The sequence below is a fragment of the Pecten maximus genome, chromosome 10 (assembly GCF_902652985.1).
Source record: "Pecten maximus chromosome 10, xPecMax1.1, whole genome shotgun sequence".
Taxonomy (NCBI): Eukaryota; Metazoa; Mollusca; class Bivalvia; order Pectinida; family Pectinidae; genus Pecten; species Pecten maximus.
This window is the reverse complement of record NC_047024.1, coordinates 26,742,611-26,761,132: the sequence shown is the minus strand read 5'-3', so window position 1 is coordinate 26,761,132 and position 18,522 is coordinate 26,742,611. Positions and strand designations below refer to the sequence as shown.

The following is an 18,522-nucleotide window of genomic DNA, read 5'->3' as shown; positions in this document are numbered from 1 at the left end:
CATTTGCCTGGTTACAGCATGACAAAGTATAGTTGTCTGGTTACAGCATGTCAAACTATAGTTGTCTGGTTACAACATGACAAACTACAGTTGTCTGGTTACAGCATGTCAAACTATAGTTGTCTGGTTACAGCATGTCAAACTACTGTAGTCTGGTTACAACATGACAAACTTTTATTGTCTGGTTACAGCATGTCAAACAACTGTAGTCTGGTTACAACATGACAAACTACAGTTGTTTGGTTACAGCATGTCAAACTATGGTTGTCTGGTTACAGCATGACAAACTTTTATTGTCTGGTTACAGCATGTCAAACAACTGTAGTCTGGTTACAGCATGTCAAACTACAGTTGTTTGGTTACAGCATGTCAAACTACTGTAGTCTGGTCACAGCATGTCAAACTACTGTAATCTGGTTACAGCATGTCAAACTACAGTTGTTTGGTTACAGCATGTCAAACTATGGTTGTCTGGTTACAGCATGCCAAACTATAGTTGTCTGGTTACAGCATGTCAAACTGTAGTTATGTGGTTACAGCATAACAAACTAAGTTGCCTAGTTATAGTGATGTACAATTATCACAGTTGCCTATTACAATAAGAGAAACGATATTTTTCCAGTTACAGCAATTGCAAATTATCGTGTGCTGATAAAAGTACAGGTATGGCAAGCTACACTTAGAGTTGCCTCACGTGAGACAACTTCGGAATTGCTTTGTAATACAATACGACCCCAAGGGTTTAATCATCAGCATTGATGGAGGCTTCGTAACATTAAAGAAGTAAATTAAATTGATTGTAATCGATAGAAGCTTCAAAACGTGATACCCTAATTTCAACGTGACCATGCTCGGTCCCACCTCACAGCAAACTACAGGGCACTGGAAGCAACAATAGAAACTGAAAGATTCCAAAAACAAACAAAGGTTTTAACTTTAAATAGTCAATGAAGCGGACAAGGCCAAGCGGCAAACTTTTCATTATGACAAATGACAGAAAGGAAACTAAAATGGCGTCGTGTAAGATATTTATTGTAATTCATGTTAATTTTCCTTAAAATATTGGTTAACCATACAGTACAAATCAGGTCAACCCCGGCAACAGCAAGGAACGTGTGCCGAACATGTATTAATTACCACCTATCCTTATATGGATTGTCGCGCGCTTCTAATTGTACATGTTACATGTATACCTGTACACAATAGTGACCTGCGGGGCTAGTTGGCCGTAATGAGAATTACGTGTCCCGGCGGCTGTACATCTGCTGATGACCATTTGACCGACATGGTCAGTACAAGTAGTAGATGTGTTAAACGGATAGCTCTCTCGATGATGATTACAGGCTATAAATAGGATAAAAATGTCCGTTTTTGGTGACTGACCGTTCGTCCACGATTCATATTCTTGACTAGATGTATTTTTGTTTTCGAAATAAAAAGCTCCTCGCCCAATATACTTGCAGACTGTAAAATAATCTAAGGTTGCGCGATGTAGTTATCTTATTTATATAGTAATCTGACTGTAAATATAGAAGGTAATAATATACACCACTATATGAAGCATAATCAGGTTGATTAAGATTGGCCTGGTTATTTACTACTTTCGGATTTAGGGCTTGAATCAATTTATTTTAGGAATTTAATTCATATCTTCGTATTTTGAATGTTGGTCTTAATCGTTAGCATATCTCTACATACATATATGTAAATATGGTAGGCCAAATTGGAATTTATTCAGGGAGAAACATAGTTGCCGCACGAGCGACATTTTAAACGAAAGGGGCAGTGTATGGTTATTTGTACTCGCTGGGGCAGAATGGACCCCTGATTCATAAAAGTATAGATTATATTTGATATTTCTATAATATCAACTTATTCGGTTTGCCAAATGTAACAATGACATACCTGTATCAAGTTTATTAATATACATTTAATACGTCGTCCTTTATGGCGACCATTCTGTGTGGTTCGTTCCTTTTTACGTCTCGTGTCTCCCATCAAATAATTAATCAGTATCTCTAGGATTTTTAACTTCGCACAGAGCGAATATGTCTGAATTCTACACGAAAAAAACCGCTATAAGCCCGAGTTTCTTCTGACCCCAGCTCCAGACGTTAGACATTTGGACGGACAAATGTCTGGTATGGCGCTACAGGGCACTAATATCATGAAAACATGGAATTCTTCTGTTTGGTGTCGCGTCTTAATGTCTAACGTCTGGTGTGGGGGTCAAGGGAAAGTTTGGCTACTGTTAGTAAGGGAATCTTCGAAAGAGAGATGTTTAAAGAAGATATTTAAATTTTCTAGACCAAGAAAATTTGCAATCGAATCTGCGAGTTGAAGTTAACATTTTATATCATAAGATAGCGAGGCATTTCTTCAATGTGTTATTTGCCTAGCCCTTAAATCCTACACTATATCATTACTCTATTTATCAGCATATTTCTGACTTTCTGTTGGCTTACCATTATTTTTTTAATTTTTTTTTTTTATCTTTTTGGTTTATACTGTATAAAACATAGTATGTGTTGATTCGTATACTTGTATCGTGGAGAGGACGTTGATAAGTTGTATAGTGGAGAGGACGTTGATAAGTTGTATCGTGGAGAGGACATTGATAAGTTGTATCGTGGAGAGGACGTTGATAAGTTGTATGGTGGAGAGGATGTTGATAAGTTGTATCGTGGAGTGGACATTGATAAGTTGCGATAAATTGCGTCCTACCCCTTTGTAATATTTAAGCAATAAAATTCACTTAAATTCAAATTCAATGTGAAAAACATGCAAAGAAGCAAATACCAGTTTGTTAGTAATATTCTTCACCATATAAACATAGATCGGATAATAATTTGGGGGTTTGATATGGACATGGAATCTTAAATCTTGTTTTCTTACCCCGGTGAGTATCCAAATATCCAAATTAGGGACAATTAGATATGGCGACTAGATGTGCAGCACAAGGAAGAAATGTAATATATTTCCTATACATAATACCTTATCGTACGGCAAAATGGTAATTAGCAAAATATTAAAAAATCTATAAAATTATATTTTGTTAAATTGCTCTTCGACGATAACCATCATGTAATGAAATTTTATAAATAAACAACTTCTCGTCACACGAACAATGGTGCAATTCAGCGGCCACATTGTTTGTTTCTACGGTTTTGTTTTGTTTATATCTTGGTCGATGGCAACTATTTTTTGTCAACAACAGTATTTTAGGATATTTCCTTTCTTGTTTCATTGATGATTTTAGCATTAGGCTCTGTGATTCTCTAAAGAGAAATTATTTTATGTTTTATTTAAAATTTGTCAAATTTCATCGAAAAATATATAACCAGTACTACATAAGTAATATACATACATCATTTACAAGCAAATTAAGAAATAAATCGAAGTTATGTAAAAATACAAAAGTTGTTATGTTAGAGATACTGCAGAATGTGTGTTCAACTTACCAGGGTTTCGGGATATCCTTCCTCGAGTTGGCCAGCTGCGAGGTGCGGGGAAAACATTTTGAACAAAAAATGAACAAAGGATGAAAATCAAAGTTTCCCATTTGAACAGCATAATTATCCGTTAATTAAATCTGACTGCACGAGACTTCTCCGGACATGTACACTGTCGGGAACGTAATTTAGTGTGTCCCGGTGTGTAAAATCCGGACTAACAGTGGCGGAGTCGGGGTTTAGTTTGTCCCTAGTGTCAATCCGGACTTGCGATGACGGATACGGTTTTTAGTTTGGTGTCATTAAGGCGCTCGCGAACACGACTTGGTGCTTACCACTCGTGTCGTGAGTGGGGACAGAACACGCGTTGTCCATTCCTCAATTATATTTATATGTACTGTGGCAGTAATTAAGTGATTAGTCCTCTGTCTCACGTACACCTTCTCTCACCTGTAGCTTTAGGCCAAACCAACACACACAACCGTGTCGTGTGGATATATTTCAGGCGGTATATAAAAAAATACAGATTCATTTTATGCAAATATTTCGGTGTTATTAATTTGGTTCACTAAATATTTTGAAGTGTGATGAAGTATATTACGCGAGGGAGAATTAAGGATAAGGATATCATCTCGTAGACTGCCGTTAAAACTGGTAGATGTCGAGGTTTGAAATCATAAGTAGAGCATGTTAGTTTATTAATTCCATTAAAATTGTTTTTAAATGTCCATTTTGGTGATTTAGAGAGGACGCTCCACAACTCCTACTTACACACTTGCCTTTCACCTAGGCGACCGGGGTTCGATTCCCCGATTAGACGTGAAACGGATTTACATAAGTTACTACAACTTGTTTCTGGATCCTATTCTTTCGTACTATACTATATGTTAATGTTAAATAATAAAGTTTATATCAAACGTAAAAAGAGCTGGGGTCACTTGCTCGACCACGTGTTTTCTCCGGGTAGTCCAGCATCCCCCTGCAGCGAGACCCATCGAGCGTTTACATCCGGGTCAACAGGACTGATTATTAACTGATTGATATACGCGTATTTGTTGTTAAAACATGTTTCGCAATTGTTGTAAAATAAACAAAGTTTACCTTTCAAACCTTACTATATTAGAGACACAAGCAATATGGATTTATCCAATTGCTGTCCAAAAGAAATATGCCAAGAGATGACAAATCACAATAGATTGAAAAATCTTGAATTACATATTGCATCATATTCATTGTTTGTCGATAAGAAATATAATTGTTTTCCTAGCTTTAACTTTATGATAATAATATCCGCATATTTTGTTAAAACTAATAATTTTAGTATGGTATCATTCCATTTGTGTATGTTTGTATACAGAGACGTACATGTTATCTCTTATTTTTGGCGACGTCTCCCTAATTGTGAGGGGCAGCGGTGGCTGAGTGGTTAGAGTGTCCTTTTATCACTAGCCTTCCACCTCTGGGTTGTGGGTTCGAAATCCACCTGGGGCAGTTGCCTGTTTTTTCTGGTTCTCCGGCTTTCATCCACCTCCAAAACCAGGCACGTCCATAAATGACCTTAGCTGTTAATAGGACGTTAAACAAAACAAACCTGGCACGTCCTTAAATGACCCTAGCTGTTAATAGGACGTTAAACAAAATAAACCAGGCACGTCCATAAATGACCCTAGCTGTTAATAGGACGTTAAACAAAACAAACCTGGCACGTCCTTAAATGACCCTAGCTGTTAATAGGACGTTAAACAAAACAAACCAGGCACGTCCTTAAATGACCCTAGCTGTTAATAGGACGTTAAACAAAATAAACCAGGCACGTCCTTAAATGACCTTAGCTGTTAATAGGACGTTAAACAAAATATAACCATAAACCCTAAATTGGGAATAGCATTTATATTCAAACCCCTTGCATCCATACTGCGGTTAACTGATTGTACTTTATAGGACAGTTCAAATAATTAATATCATATCATCAAATAAAGCGTCAGGCTATATCATATATTTTTGAAAGCAGTTCAATATATTTTCGCCACGCATTTTTTTATTCGCGTGACCTTCGGTAGCCTCGATTGACCTTATATTATATTATCGACACCAGGTTCCCAGTTTCATCAACGTTCCCAAACTAAAGGACATTCCAAAAGTAAACAGTGTTCATATGAAAGCATTATGACATTTAAAAGAAAATCGTAGTCAAAGATTTCTCTAATGCTTTCCTATGAACTATATACAGTGTACCTACCTTCTGTCTAGAAATTCTTATTTCGATAGCTTTATTATGTACATAACCAATTTTCCTTCATTCTATTCAGCGTTCGAAAATGTATATCAAATACATTTATTATCACTGTATATAAGGATTGTAAAATAAAACAAAAACAGAAAAAAACAAACACTTTTCTATATAAATTGAGAGTAAGACACAATTTAACTGTATCATACAGCTATTTTCATCCATAACTCATCAGTGATGCTAATTATATAGGGTCTAAACATTTTAGGACAATGACCCTATATTCCATTGGCCTGGCCTAAACCCCCCGCGATAGGCCATCACGTCTCGTGTCGAGGCCACCAGTGCGTGCCGCTCTCCGCTATTTATGTCAACCTGTTTTTGTCGATATTTTTGACGTTGACTATACTGTATTAATATGTATTTTTTCAATTCATAAATGTGCCACTTTAAAAATGACGTGTTACAGACAACATGACATTTTTACATCGCTTTTAATTGGTCGCCTGATATTGACTGTTTGTTGTAAATAGAAGTAAAGTTGTGGTGAAGTCAGGACACAGGATTATGTCAAGCTAACTTGACATTTATTTAATCCCTAACATATATGAGATATAATATATATATATTAGATAGCTAATTTGTTTATAAGATGACGTATATCCGTGTTTGTTACATGAGATATATTTGTAAGATATATTTGTTTATAAGGTAAATTAAATGTATTAATGGTACATCTTTTATAAAATGTTAAATGTCTTGTAAAACTCTTCTTTTTAAGATGTTTTATAGAATACATGTACAAGAGGCTCGCGGGGCCTGAATCGCTCATCTAGTGATGGCAGAGCACTCTCAGTTATATCACTAATACGTTATCCATTTTTAGGTCTGCCTCTCAGTACCGTGTTTTGCAGTCAAGACTTTCCTTTAACTAACTCAAATACAGACAGGCCAGCAAGGGCCCCGCTGTGTGGCTATATATCCCCAAACCATCCAGAAGCCATATGTCCATATCGCTGACGTTGACATTTAAAGCCCAATACCCCCAAATAAATACAATGTATATACTTTTTTTAGTATAAATGTTTAAACTTTGACCTGTTTACAGTTTTCAGACTTAACATATATCTAACCAACCATCGCGAATCAAAACCCGAAGGAAAATGTGTATTTATGAAAGTATACAGAAAATTCCCCAAAATAATAACTGGGTCCGACGGACCAATTTTCTATGCAAATTAGTCCCACAATGCAACTGGCGGGTTATCAGTCAACATAAAATGGTGGGAAAAGCCTGCCAAAACGCAGACAGATTCTGCCAAAAAGAAACGTAAAAGGGACTGGAATCGGCAAAACCCCGGGATTTCCTTAGGAAAAGAATTGTTTCGTTTGAACTTAGAAAGAGGGAAAAAAAGAAGTAGACTCGAATTCTGATTTTGCCGGACGTCTATTGGATTGCTGGTTGACTTTTTCCGTATTCCTCGAACATTGTCAACTTCACCAATCTGAATGTTATCGATGTTTTGTTGTATGCTTATTGCTGTATTTTAAAATTAAGTATTCAGTTGTATATTTGTTTTTATTGATCAATCATTACGTAAGTATTTTGCTAATATGTTCAAATGAAAGCATTATTAGGCAAGTTCACGTATGCTCGATATGTAAACAACGGCCATGTGTAGTTTATGTGCAGCGCACGTTGTTATAGCCTCGTTCTCGGCTCCGTGACAAATCTCGCGATAAAAATGAATACGGCGGGTTATTTTTATACACTGATGTCGCAATGATATCCCCGGTCAAGTGTCCAATCCAATGGTCATTTTAATGTTAGGAGAGCGTGAATGAGCATCTCGGATTGCCATTAATGCAAGTGTGCAACTAGAATTTTAGGTTTTAAGTATGCGGCTTTAATATACATGTACTATGATGGGACTCGTTTCCTTCCACCTTCATATCAGCTTGGCTAACAAAAATGTATAATACTCATTCTTAAGGTATCATTTTTGTTTTACTTTAGCCAGGGTCATTGTCGGAGATCCGCTTTGTCCTTCACCTTTGGACACAAATGATCTTGACATTTGACCCAATTAATGACCTTGATCTCGTGTCAGTTGATCCCGACAAACTCCGATATATAATGCCATTACAAAACGTTCATCAGCGAAAAAGTAGGAAAGTTGACCTTGGCCTTTCACCTATGGACCCAGTAGCTTTGACCTTTAACCCAGACTTTTAGTCAGTTGACCCTTTGTTTTACTCCAACCAATTTTCTTTGCAATGTCACAATAAAATGGTCATAATGAAAAGATACGACCTTGAAGTTTGACCTAGTTACATTGAACTTTGATCAGTTGGATCATTGTTTCATTCCGAACAGCTATACTTCATAATGTCACCACGTTTCTTTTTACACCTAAAATGAGACTGGATATTTGGTTACATAAACGTAGCCTGCCTATCCGGCAAAGAAAACATAATCAGTCGACATTAAACCCTGTCATCCTTATTTTATCCAATGCCAATTATCATTAAACTATATAAGGATTATGGTAAAAGAAAATGCCGTTATAAACAGCACAACTGGACTGAGTCAAACAACAAGTTGACCGATAAGGACCTTGACCTCTTGTTTTACGACATTACATTTTTTCCAAATTATTATGACTTCTTTTACGTTTTAGATCTTAGTTTTTTTCGCTTTATGACTATAACCTAAAGTGCTTATGACATTTTAGTCTCATTCAACCAGACGCTTGCGTACTACGCATTTATCTGTGTGTTGTAGCATGCACAGCCAACAAGAGTCTGGTTGTACGAGACTAAAGTCAGTTTTACCTCATAACATCATTTTTCAGATAATAACGTTTCTTTCGGGTTATTGGGGATAACCTTTTTATTTTCTTTAGCTTATGAGATAAATAAATCGAATGGAGAACGAAGTAAAATACGTATCTACTATAGCACATTTAAAAAAATTATTTGCGTTTTTTAAACACCAATAACGGCAAATACGTACCGTACGTGTTTGTTTACGAACTAACGTATTTCACGACTCTACCTGTTTTTGTTTCTTCCTGGAAACAGACTTTCATAATAGAAAAAGAAATTGATCAAACAATTTAAAAGTATAATGTTACAGAATTCTAACAAAGCTAATACGAAACTAAATAACAGATTATTGACAAACCTGATGACACGATGATGAGTAATAACAGGTTTTGTATGAGATCATTAGCGTGACATTCATTATGACTATTAATTATTGATCAGCTTCCGGGTTTGCTGATAGATTTGTAACACCAATAGCACGCTCTAACACCGTCTGAAGATTGTCTATAAATATATATGTCTTAGTGATAATTGAAAATTGTTGACCAATGACATGACAACTATAGGCTTTGTAATATAGTGTAGGGCCTTTCTGATGGCTTGGACCGGACAGAGTCGCGCTTCTTTAATTACTTAAACAGAGTTTATATTAAAAAATCTAATTACATTCGTCAATAGTAGTTTTAAGTTTTATTTCAAATTAAGGTCATTGGCCTGGCAGTATACAATGCATAGATACATATAATTGGCGATTAACAAAGCGAAAAGTCTTATTCAATTCAATATTGAAACACTTGTAGAGAAAATAAGTAAATTTCATCTTCACTTTTGTTTGTTTGCCATATCAACAGCCGGATTTGTGGGTGAAGTTTCTTTGTAGTAGCTGGTGGCTACTTCAATGTACAACATTCTGGACCCCCCCCCCCCCCCCCGCAGGATCGAACACATAGGACGATCAATGATCTCAACTTTCATCGAAACACAAACCAGTCTTGATTTGATGTTCACTAGTACGATTTCCTAAGATGTAACTATATAAATATATATTTTTACGTATATAATAAAGTGTATAACAGTGTATCTAATAAAGCAATCCCGTCCTTAAGATACGAATGGTGTTCTAAGCAAATGAATGTGTGGGTGACACATCTAGACTGGCCGTGATAACTCCTACATTCTCACCTGACTGACGTAATTAGCTTTAGCCATATCTGTCAATGATCTCAAACTTTCAGGATCATCTCTAATTGAATTGTAATAAATGACTAATGACATCGTTGTTTCCCTATTTTTTTTGAGAGGAAACATAATTCCTCTTCCCTGTACAACCCAATGGTGATTGATAATGAAGAGGTATAGCCGTACTACTTAGCCGCAGAACATAGAACTGTAATTAAATACCATTATCACGTCCAGGTTACGGACTAGTATTGAGGTGATCTACTAAATCCAAGTATAAAGGGAAATTGGCTTCTATTCCTATATTGTCTTAATTTTAAAGATCAAAGGTACATAATATGAAGTCCGGATTTCGGAATATCGGAGTCCGGATCAGTTGCAATAGTTATAAAATTGTCTTTTGAGGTTACACGATGCTTTGAAATGCTTCGGTATCAAAAAGGGCAACTTTTTCTATTATAACAGGGACTTGACACAAAGTCCTAACACGAGGTCATTTAGTACATATCTATGAACTGTGGGTTCAGAAATTATGCCAAGTTTCTCAGGCTTTTGTATCGGAACTATCGGCAGTTTACGGAATGGGGCGGTGACTCTCGATTAAATTTCAGTATTACGCTCGGAAACTGTATTAATATTAAAAACTCCCGTTACACGATATTTGGCCTCACTGAATTGAAAACGAAATCTAGAAATTATTTCAAGAATGAATATTTAGTTTTGGAACATGCACAGAAAAGTGTGCTCATAATTTTAACCAATCAAATTGATAGTTACATATGCACGTTGACATAGTGTAACTCATTTAGGCACAGTATAAGCGATATTTTTGAACAGAAACTCATGATATGGCGGTTAACGTTTCAAACAGTCTCATTTAATTTCCAACAAACAATGACGAGAATGTTTTTTCTTCTTTAAACAAGTTTATATAATACAAGTATAGAAAACGCCGCCCGCCAATGAAATCCATGTCCTGCTTGGTATAGCGATACCTGGGAGGTAAGTTTGTAAACACGCGGATAGGTGTTAGTTTGACTTATTCAACGTCACTAGAACACAAATTCCTATTGAGAAAAAAAAAATAGCCGTACATGTAACCGAATTAATTACTATAATTAATGCTAATTTAAGAAGTAATTATAGTTTTATATTATAGATGGCGACAAACGTCTTTATTACTTAGCTAAGAAAACATTCCCAAGTAGTCTATGTTTGTTTTAACGCTCAGTGGTGCCTCTAAAATTCAGAATTAACCAAATTTGTAATAAGTCATTTTGATTAAGAAAATGTCTTAAACACCAATAAATTGATAAAGCGGAGATATTTTTTGATATAACATTTTACATATGAAGTGATGTTTATTTGTTTTGTTTGGGTGTAATTATATGCACACGTTTTAATAAATACATGTAAACATCATTTCAATATTGCGTATACGCATGTCTGTTGAAGTACTTGTATAGACTTGAAAATTAAACCATTTGTGAATATAATCAAGGGCCCGGATCGCCGGACGCCGAATCGCCGGACTCATGTCTGTGACGTCACAGAAGGGTCGGTCTACTTTAAAAGTCACATTAATTATGGACATAGGATACATAGGTAATTTTTTGTATAAAAAACACTGCCCTGCAGGTAGGGCGTAAGAATTGTACCTGCTGCCCCCATTGCATGATCGTAAGAGGCGACTGAATTTGGGATCTTATCTTTTCTTTTCTTTCTTACAAACTTTCTTCTTCCTAACGTCTCCCTTGACAATGCCTCACTTTTGGCATTTAGTTGAGCGTTCGCCCCTGTGAGGAAGGCTTTGGGTTCTGTCCCCTGGCCGAGACATACCAGAGTCTTTAAAAATGGTAGTTGCTACTCCTGCTTAGCGCTCAGCATATTTGGAGTGGGACGACTGGTTTGACCGTTGTCAGTATAATGTGACCGGGTGGGGTGTGCTGCTGGGTGTCTTCGGCAGTATGCTTCAGTGAGGTAGCACTTTAAATCGGCAAAAGTTCCGGCCTATCACAAGGAGACTTAACACGAACATACCACAGCCTCCCAAAACACACATACGCACTCACAACACGCATGCATGTCGCACGCACGGGAGGCCGTCCTTAAATGACCTAAGCTGTTAATAGGACGTTAAACTAAATAAACTAAACCAAACCAAAGTGTAAAAAACAAAAGGTACATTGGGCTTAACGGTCATCTCACTTTAATGACTCTAGTATTATTGTAGAAACTATTGTAGTATATATACTCAGTAGCAGTATATATTGTATAAAGTAACATCACTTGGCCAAGAGGATCATTTCAGACAAGTTTGAGCTGAATCCCTCTAGTGAGACTTGAAAAGGAGCTTGAAAATGCGGACGGTACAGGTCAGACGACAAAAAAAATAAATAAAAAAGACAAACTATGCAATGATTTAGCCAATAACATTCCGGTATGATTTCAGATATAAGTTTATTAATTGCTAATTAAGGATCAGGAGATATCATAGTTAAAGCTGAAATATAAAGATCAGTATAATACACCGATAAATTATCAACATAATTAATTATCCATTGTTCTAATTCTCTCCTCTGGAAACAAATTCTGGATTCGAACAATGTTGGGTTACAGAACCCGTTATCTTTGGCGGGGCAGGGTGGGTGGGTATCGGGGATCGCTGGATGGTGGTGGTGAAGGGGTCGGAAGGGGTGGGGTGCCAGAGATGCTGGGAGGGGTGGGACGGGTAAGGATGGGATACTTATCAGGAACAGCTGTTAGGATACGAGTAGGTACTTGCGACCGTGGGTAGGGAGGGTACCGGGAACCGTGGGTAGGGAGGGTACCGGGAACCGTGGGTAGGGAGGGTACCGGGAACCGTGGGAAGGGAGGGTACCGGGAACCGTGGGTGGGAGGATCGGTCCATTGGGTTGGGAAGAAGTGCATGGTTAAGTAATGTACTCAATACTAGTGTGTCCGACTACCATAGTGGTTATATTAGCCATATTTACAATGTCTGTATATCGATAAGCTCAATAAGGGTGGGAAATCAACGTTAGTATCACAAAAATTAAAATAACTACTGTTGAAATTGCTATAAAGTCATCTTCTATAAAACTAGAAAATTTCTGAGAGACGAAAAAAGTCCCACTGTCATGTTAGCTTTGCATACATTCTGACCATAATGTGGCCTTCGCCTCGTGAAACACAGCGATGTCCGAAGTATACTCATACGAGACGAGACGAGACGGCCACTTTTCTCACATGACTTTAATAGACAGGTTGGAATGTTTATCTTTAAAACATGTTACAAAGTCCGTTTAAAGTAAACTAATTACTACCTGTTACAGTGCTATAATTGAAGTTACTTTGTATAATTTTAATATTAATTAACATCCTAGTGATTACTGATTAAATTAGCCTTAATATCACAGTCAGCTGCTTACAATAATTATGTACATGAACAGTGAAATATCACAATATATAAATAACGAAACAAAAAATTTAAAAAGAAAGCACAGAAGTTTTCGGACGGACTGTCAAAACATGTCTACTGTAGCTCAGGTACACGTAGATGCGTTTAATACTTTCTTGTGTCGCACCAAATTTCCGTTAGGTGTCGCTGTTCCGGAAGAGATCGCTGTTAGCCAGACAATGTCCTTTGCTGCGGTATCCGGTTCCTGTAGGACCTCTCCCCCGACCGTTCCGTCTTTGTCCGTATATTCCCGACTTGCCCCGGACCGAGTCCATCCCGGACAACACGCGTTGATCAACAAATTTCGCCGTTGGTCACTCTCCATTAATTTAGAAACAATATTCGCCATTTTCACAAGAAAGATTTTGGCGCATTGACTGGGCGAGTCTGGCCATCCAAACTTCTGACAATTACTAAATTTGACAGCTTTCAGATATTCGTTTGCTAATAACTCCAGATCGTACAGGCGCAGTGTGCTGTCACTGAACTTCGATTTGGCAACACCCGTCAAGGCACTTTCAACTCCGATATAACCATTGGTCATGATGACAACTCTAGCATGTGGCCTTAGAAGCGTAAAAAACAGTTTAACAACATTCAAAGTGCCAGAGAAATCAACATCAAAACAAAGCTGAGCTTTCCTGTAAATGGGAATATCTTCGTTCTTATCGAACGACATTGCAGCGTTATTTATCAGTACATCGATACCGCCATAATGTTCCTCTATGTACTCCCGCAGCATACGGATACTGTCCGGCTGCGAAATGTCGAGTTCGTGAAAAATTGCATTGAGACCTTCTTTCTTTAATGAGTTTACAGCTTCCTTGCCAGTTGGCGTCATTCGTGACGTCAGAATTACATCACCGCTGAAGGTCTTGCAGAGGTTCCGAACAGTGGCCAGTCCGATGCCCCGATTGGCACCGGTCACTATGGCAACCCGTCTGCCCATCTTTTTTGTGTCTGTAAACAGGAAAACATCAATATTGGATATATACATCGTTTTCATGATATAAAAAGTTGCGTTTGTCTCCAAACACGATATAAAGATAAATACAAGAGGCCCATGGGCCTTAACGGTCATCTGACTTTAAGGCAGTATATATATAGTGGTACTGGAAAAATTGCGCTTTGCTGTATGTTGGCCATTGCGGCCATCCTGGATTTCGGACCAACCCGAAAAATAACAACACGTTGTCAGTTTGAGCTGGACCCCACGAGTGAAGACGTTTGAAATGTGAAAAGTTTACGGACGGCGCACGGCGCGCACGGCGGACGACGACGGACGTAGCATAATGGCCATAACTTTATTTATTTTACAACAAATGCGAAACAAGTGATAACTAAGCTGAGTCTTAGTGTGAGACTAAACCACGTGGTCGGTCACGTGATCCGCGTACCTTTTCTTTTCATATCCGATTGGGTAATCAAACCCGGCCGGCCGAAAGGTGAGTGTGTTACCGCTCACAGGGGCTCAAATTCAGATTCAGATTCTTTATTTCTTTATGTTTTTCAACACATCAGAGAGACATTACAAAACAATACAATGTAATAAAGTATGACACAATTCACAATTACAAAAGTATTGTCCATTACGCTTTATATACACATATATGTATACATACACTTTAGTATTACTATATATTATAAAAATGAATGTAACGTCATTATGACAGTACACAATAGTTCATGTACGTTATAAATAGACTAACATATAGTAAATTAAACAATTAAATGGCGTTATTACGTCGTTTTGTCGCTAAATAAAGGAATTTTCCTAGCTAACTCATAGGGGCTCAATACGTTTATGACCTTAAACGAAAAATGGGTCACAGAACGTGTCAAGCCCCTGTGTTACCTCCATAAAAGATGGTGCTATGAGGAAGACATGGATTGAGTGGTTATGAGCGGTAAATATACGTTCTTAACAATCTTATTAAAATTCGACACTTTATTATCTCCTTCACACGCTAAATAACTTAAAAAGAAATATGCCCAATTCGAGGTTATTTTCTTGTGTTTCAAAACACTGGGATGTTTTTCAGTCATAAAATCAATGATATTTTCTCGTTTACACGTGAATCTGTCATATCACAATTTTGTTTCCCACGTATACTAATGTAGATCTGCACGATTGCAGGCAAAACGATAATTATTTCTACCAAGATTTTTATTCTTGACTTTAAAAAGGGTCATATGAACAAAGTGTGCGTGTATGCATATTACCTGTCCTTTCCCTGCCACTCGCAAGTCTGTGACTGATTTATGCAGACATCTAATTATACCAGCTGTGCTTGGGTTATCGTTGGAATGGAAGATTAAAGACTTTTCGTCCCCGGAGAGTCACGTGACACTTAAGCCCGAGTTTCCTCTGGCCCTGACATCGTGTCTCGTCACTCTGGTTTAGGGCCCCTACACCAGACATGGTGTCAGGGCCAGAGGAAACTCGGGCTAGGTATCGGGGCCAGAGGAAACGGGGGCTAGTGACACTTAAACAACCAATTATATTTATAGATCTCAGATTTCCGAGTTCGACTTAACGATAGATATCACTAGTATCAATAACCTGGTCGGTTCAATACCTGTATACCGACACAATACACATATCGGCAAATACGATCGGCAGTGTGGCCTTATGTTTACTTAGTCTGTACATAGAGAAGTATAGGTACAGGTAACAATTAAACAGGTAGCGCACAGGTAAAGAGTATATCCATGGGCACTATATAGTACATAGCGAAGATAATTTTTACTCTGGTGTTAATTTCCAGATACTTGTGCCTATGGTAGATCTATGACTAAAACATACCAATATTAAAATCTCCCGAGGTTCGTTCTGGTATATAACACCATATTACACAGCGAAGTAGACCTTTTATAACGCGTTTTTCCTATGTGTACATGTATATCATGTAAACATCGTGTTGTCGACTGTCATAATTGTTTGTAAACAACGATTTCCTCAATACGATCAGTTCTTATATAGATCTATCACTACTTTACGAAGAAATGCAGCAGATATTCATATCATTTTTGATTGAATGAGATAGGAGTCTACCTAGCTAGCAGATGGGATTCTATAACTTACCTGTCTGGTAGTAGACGTAAGTGTTCTCAGTTCGTGATCCCTCCGGGCGGTGTTCTGGTAAATATGTACCCAAGTAATATATATATACAACCCGATCCGATTGTCATGGCACGGCGTCGGTCAACTTATCCTAAAAATCGCTCCTAGTCAGGAACGGCTGAATGGATTTGCACCAAATTTGGTCGGGAAAATCCTTTAGGGAGGAACAGTTTGTTTGTTTGTTTGTTTTTGTTTAACGTCCTATTAACAGCCAGGGTCATTTAAGGACGTTTTGGAGGTGGAGGAAAGCCGGAGTACCCGGAGAAAAACCACCGGCCTACGGTCAGTACCTGGCAACTGGCCCACGTAGGTTTCGAACGCGCAACCCAGTGGTGGAGGGCTAGTGTTAAAGTGTCGGTACACCTTAACCACTCGGCCACCGCGGCCCCAGGGAGGAACAGATTTATTATAAATGATGATCGAGTTTGCCCTCAACTGGGCCCCGATATGAGGAATATAACACTCTTCTGTAGGTCCAAAGGTCAGAAGTAACCTTTAGATAATTCGGGGAAGGGATGGGGGCATATTTATCATAAAGTCGGTTCTGAATCCCGTGGGGTGGGCGGGGATATTAGAAATAAATCATTAAAGGGCTTGTTCTGTACGACCAGATTGATGTCGATCAAACGTAATCTGGGATATTATTGGGTGAAAACGGAAGGTCGGACTCCCAAGAGAGACGGAAGTCCGGGAGCCAATGAAATGATATCTATCTTCTGTATGGATTAAGAGATCGATCGAATTCCGTCTGTGGGATCTTTGGAAAAGAAGTATATACCCCACACAGGCCCGGGAGCCAAATGACGTCAAAATAGGTTATAGTGACCAAACACACTCATTTCGTTTATATTACATTTCTTCCCCTATTTTTCATCCACCTCTCCTACTCCTATACGTATATGAGGTCTTATTCCACCTGATTACATTGGTGGATATTGTTACATGACAGCCTGTCAAAAGTTTCCTGTCGTGTAAACCTCTAATATTATTGGAGTACCACCTCTCCGTGCAACGCATAGAGATAAACTCTTTTCTGTTATAATTGTACTAACATTTAGCCACCCTCGACACTCCAAACGTTACGATCACAGCCAATCTCAGACAAGTCGAGATTCAATATATTAGGGGGGTGGGGGGTGGGAGGTGGGGTGATCAGCCCCACCATCTGTAAAATTTTGAATCCCTACCCCATAAGGATGCAACCAATCAAATATGAGCGATGTACATAAATTAGTTTTAGAGAAGTCGTTTATATATCTTTAGCTGAATTGAACCATTTAGGCCCATCCTTTAGCAAATATGAGTGATATCCATTGCTTAGTTTCAGAGATGTCGTTTATATCAATTTAGCCAAATTGCCCCTTCTGGCCCTGCCCCTCAGCCTCACCATATGTACAATTTTGAATCCCCACCCCATAACAATGCTACCAGACAAATATGAGTGATATCCATTGCTTAGTTCCAGAGAAGATGTTGTTTATATCAATTTAGCCAAATTGACCCCTTCTGGCCCTGCCTCTCAGCCCCCAGGGGATCAGCCTCACCATATGTACAATTTTGAATCCCCACTCCATAGCAATGCTACCAGACAAATATGAGTGATATCCATTGCTTGTTTTAGAGAAGTTGTTTTCATCAATTGGGCCAAATTGACCCCTTTGCCATGCCTCTCAGGCTCCCCAAGCCCCACTATGTGTACAATTTTGTATCCCTACCCCATAAGGATGCTACCAGTCAAATATGAGTGATATTCATTGCTTAGTTCGAGAGAAAAAGTTGTTTACATCAATTTAGCAAAATTAACCCCCTTTGGCCCTGCCCCTAGGGGTTCAGCCCCACCATTTGTACAATTTTGTATCCCTACCCCATAAGGATGCTACCAGTCAAATATGAGTGATATCCATTGCTTAGTTCCAGAGAAGAAGTTGTTCATATGAATTAAGCCAAATTGACCCTTTTTGGCCTCACCCCTCAGCCCCACCCCATAATGATCCTACCAGTCAAATTTTGTTTAATTCCGATCAGTGGTTATGAAGAAGTCAATTGTTGACGGACGGGCGAACGCTGGACGCCACGGTATGGCATAAGTATAAATAAATGTTATCCAGGAAATTCTCACAATCGTGCAATCATGTCCCAAACTGAAGTCGGTTTCCTTTTCAACTCCACTAATTTTACAACTCAATGTCACCAGTCAAACCGGCTAAGTTTAAAGTCTTTAAATGTGTTTTTGAAGATAGCGGTAATA

At 38.1% G+C, this 18,522-nt stretch overlaps 2 protein-coding genes across 3 annotated transcripts in view; both read right to left on the bottom strand.

Annotated features, from left to right (window-relative positions):
• The window catches only part of LOC117336030 (protein PIF-like), a 39,295-nt gene extending 35,501 nt beyond the window's left edge, over window positions 1–3,794 (bottom strand). The window contains exon 1 of the mRNA XM_033896361.1: window positions 3,462–3,794. Within this exon, the coding sequence (XP_033752252.1) occupies window positions 3,462–3,573 (112 nt within the window). The 5' untranslated portion in view covers window positions 3,574–3,794. The remainder of the gene's footprint in view (window positions 1–3,461) is intronic.
• Window positions 3,795–11,882: 8,088 nt separating this feature from the next.
• On the bottom strand, window positions 11,883–16,317 carry LOC117336322 (carbonyl reductase [NADPH] 1-like). Of its 2 annotated transcripts, none has more exons than XM_033896814.1 (2): window positions 16,236–16,317; window positions 11,883–14,110 (listed from the first exon to the last, which is right to left on the bottom strand). In XM_033896814.1, the coding sequence occupies exon 2, from the start codon at window positions 14,097–14,099 to the stop codon at window positions 13,236–13,238; it is 864 nt and encodes a 287-aa protein (XP_033752705.1). In that variant the 5' UTR covers window positions 14,100–14,110; window positions 16,236–16,317; the 3' UTR covers window positions 11,883–13,235. The 2 variants fall into 2 exon arrangements, with proteins under 2 accessions (XP_033752705.1, XP_033752706.1); XM_033896815.1 differs by lacking the exon at window positions 16,236–16,317 and adding an exon at window positions 15,374–15,581.
• Window positions 16,318–18,522: the final 2,205 nt, after the last annotated feature.

Excerpts from the sequence above, each read along its gene's own strand:
- LOC117336322 (XM_033896814.1), bottom strand. The coding sequence starts at position 14,099 with ATGGGCAGACGGGTTGCCATAGTGACCGGTGCCAATCGGGGCATCGGA.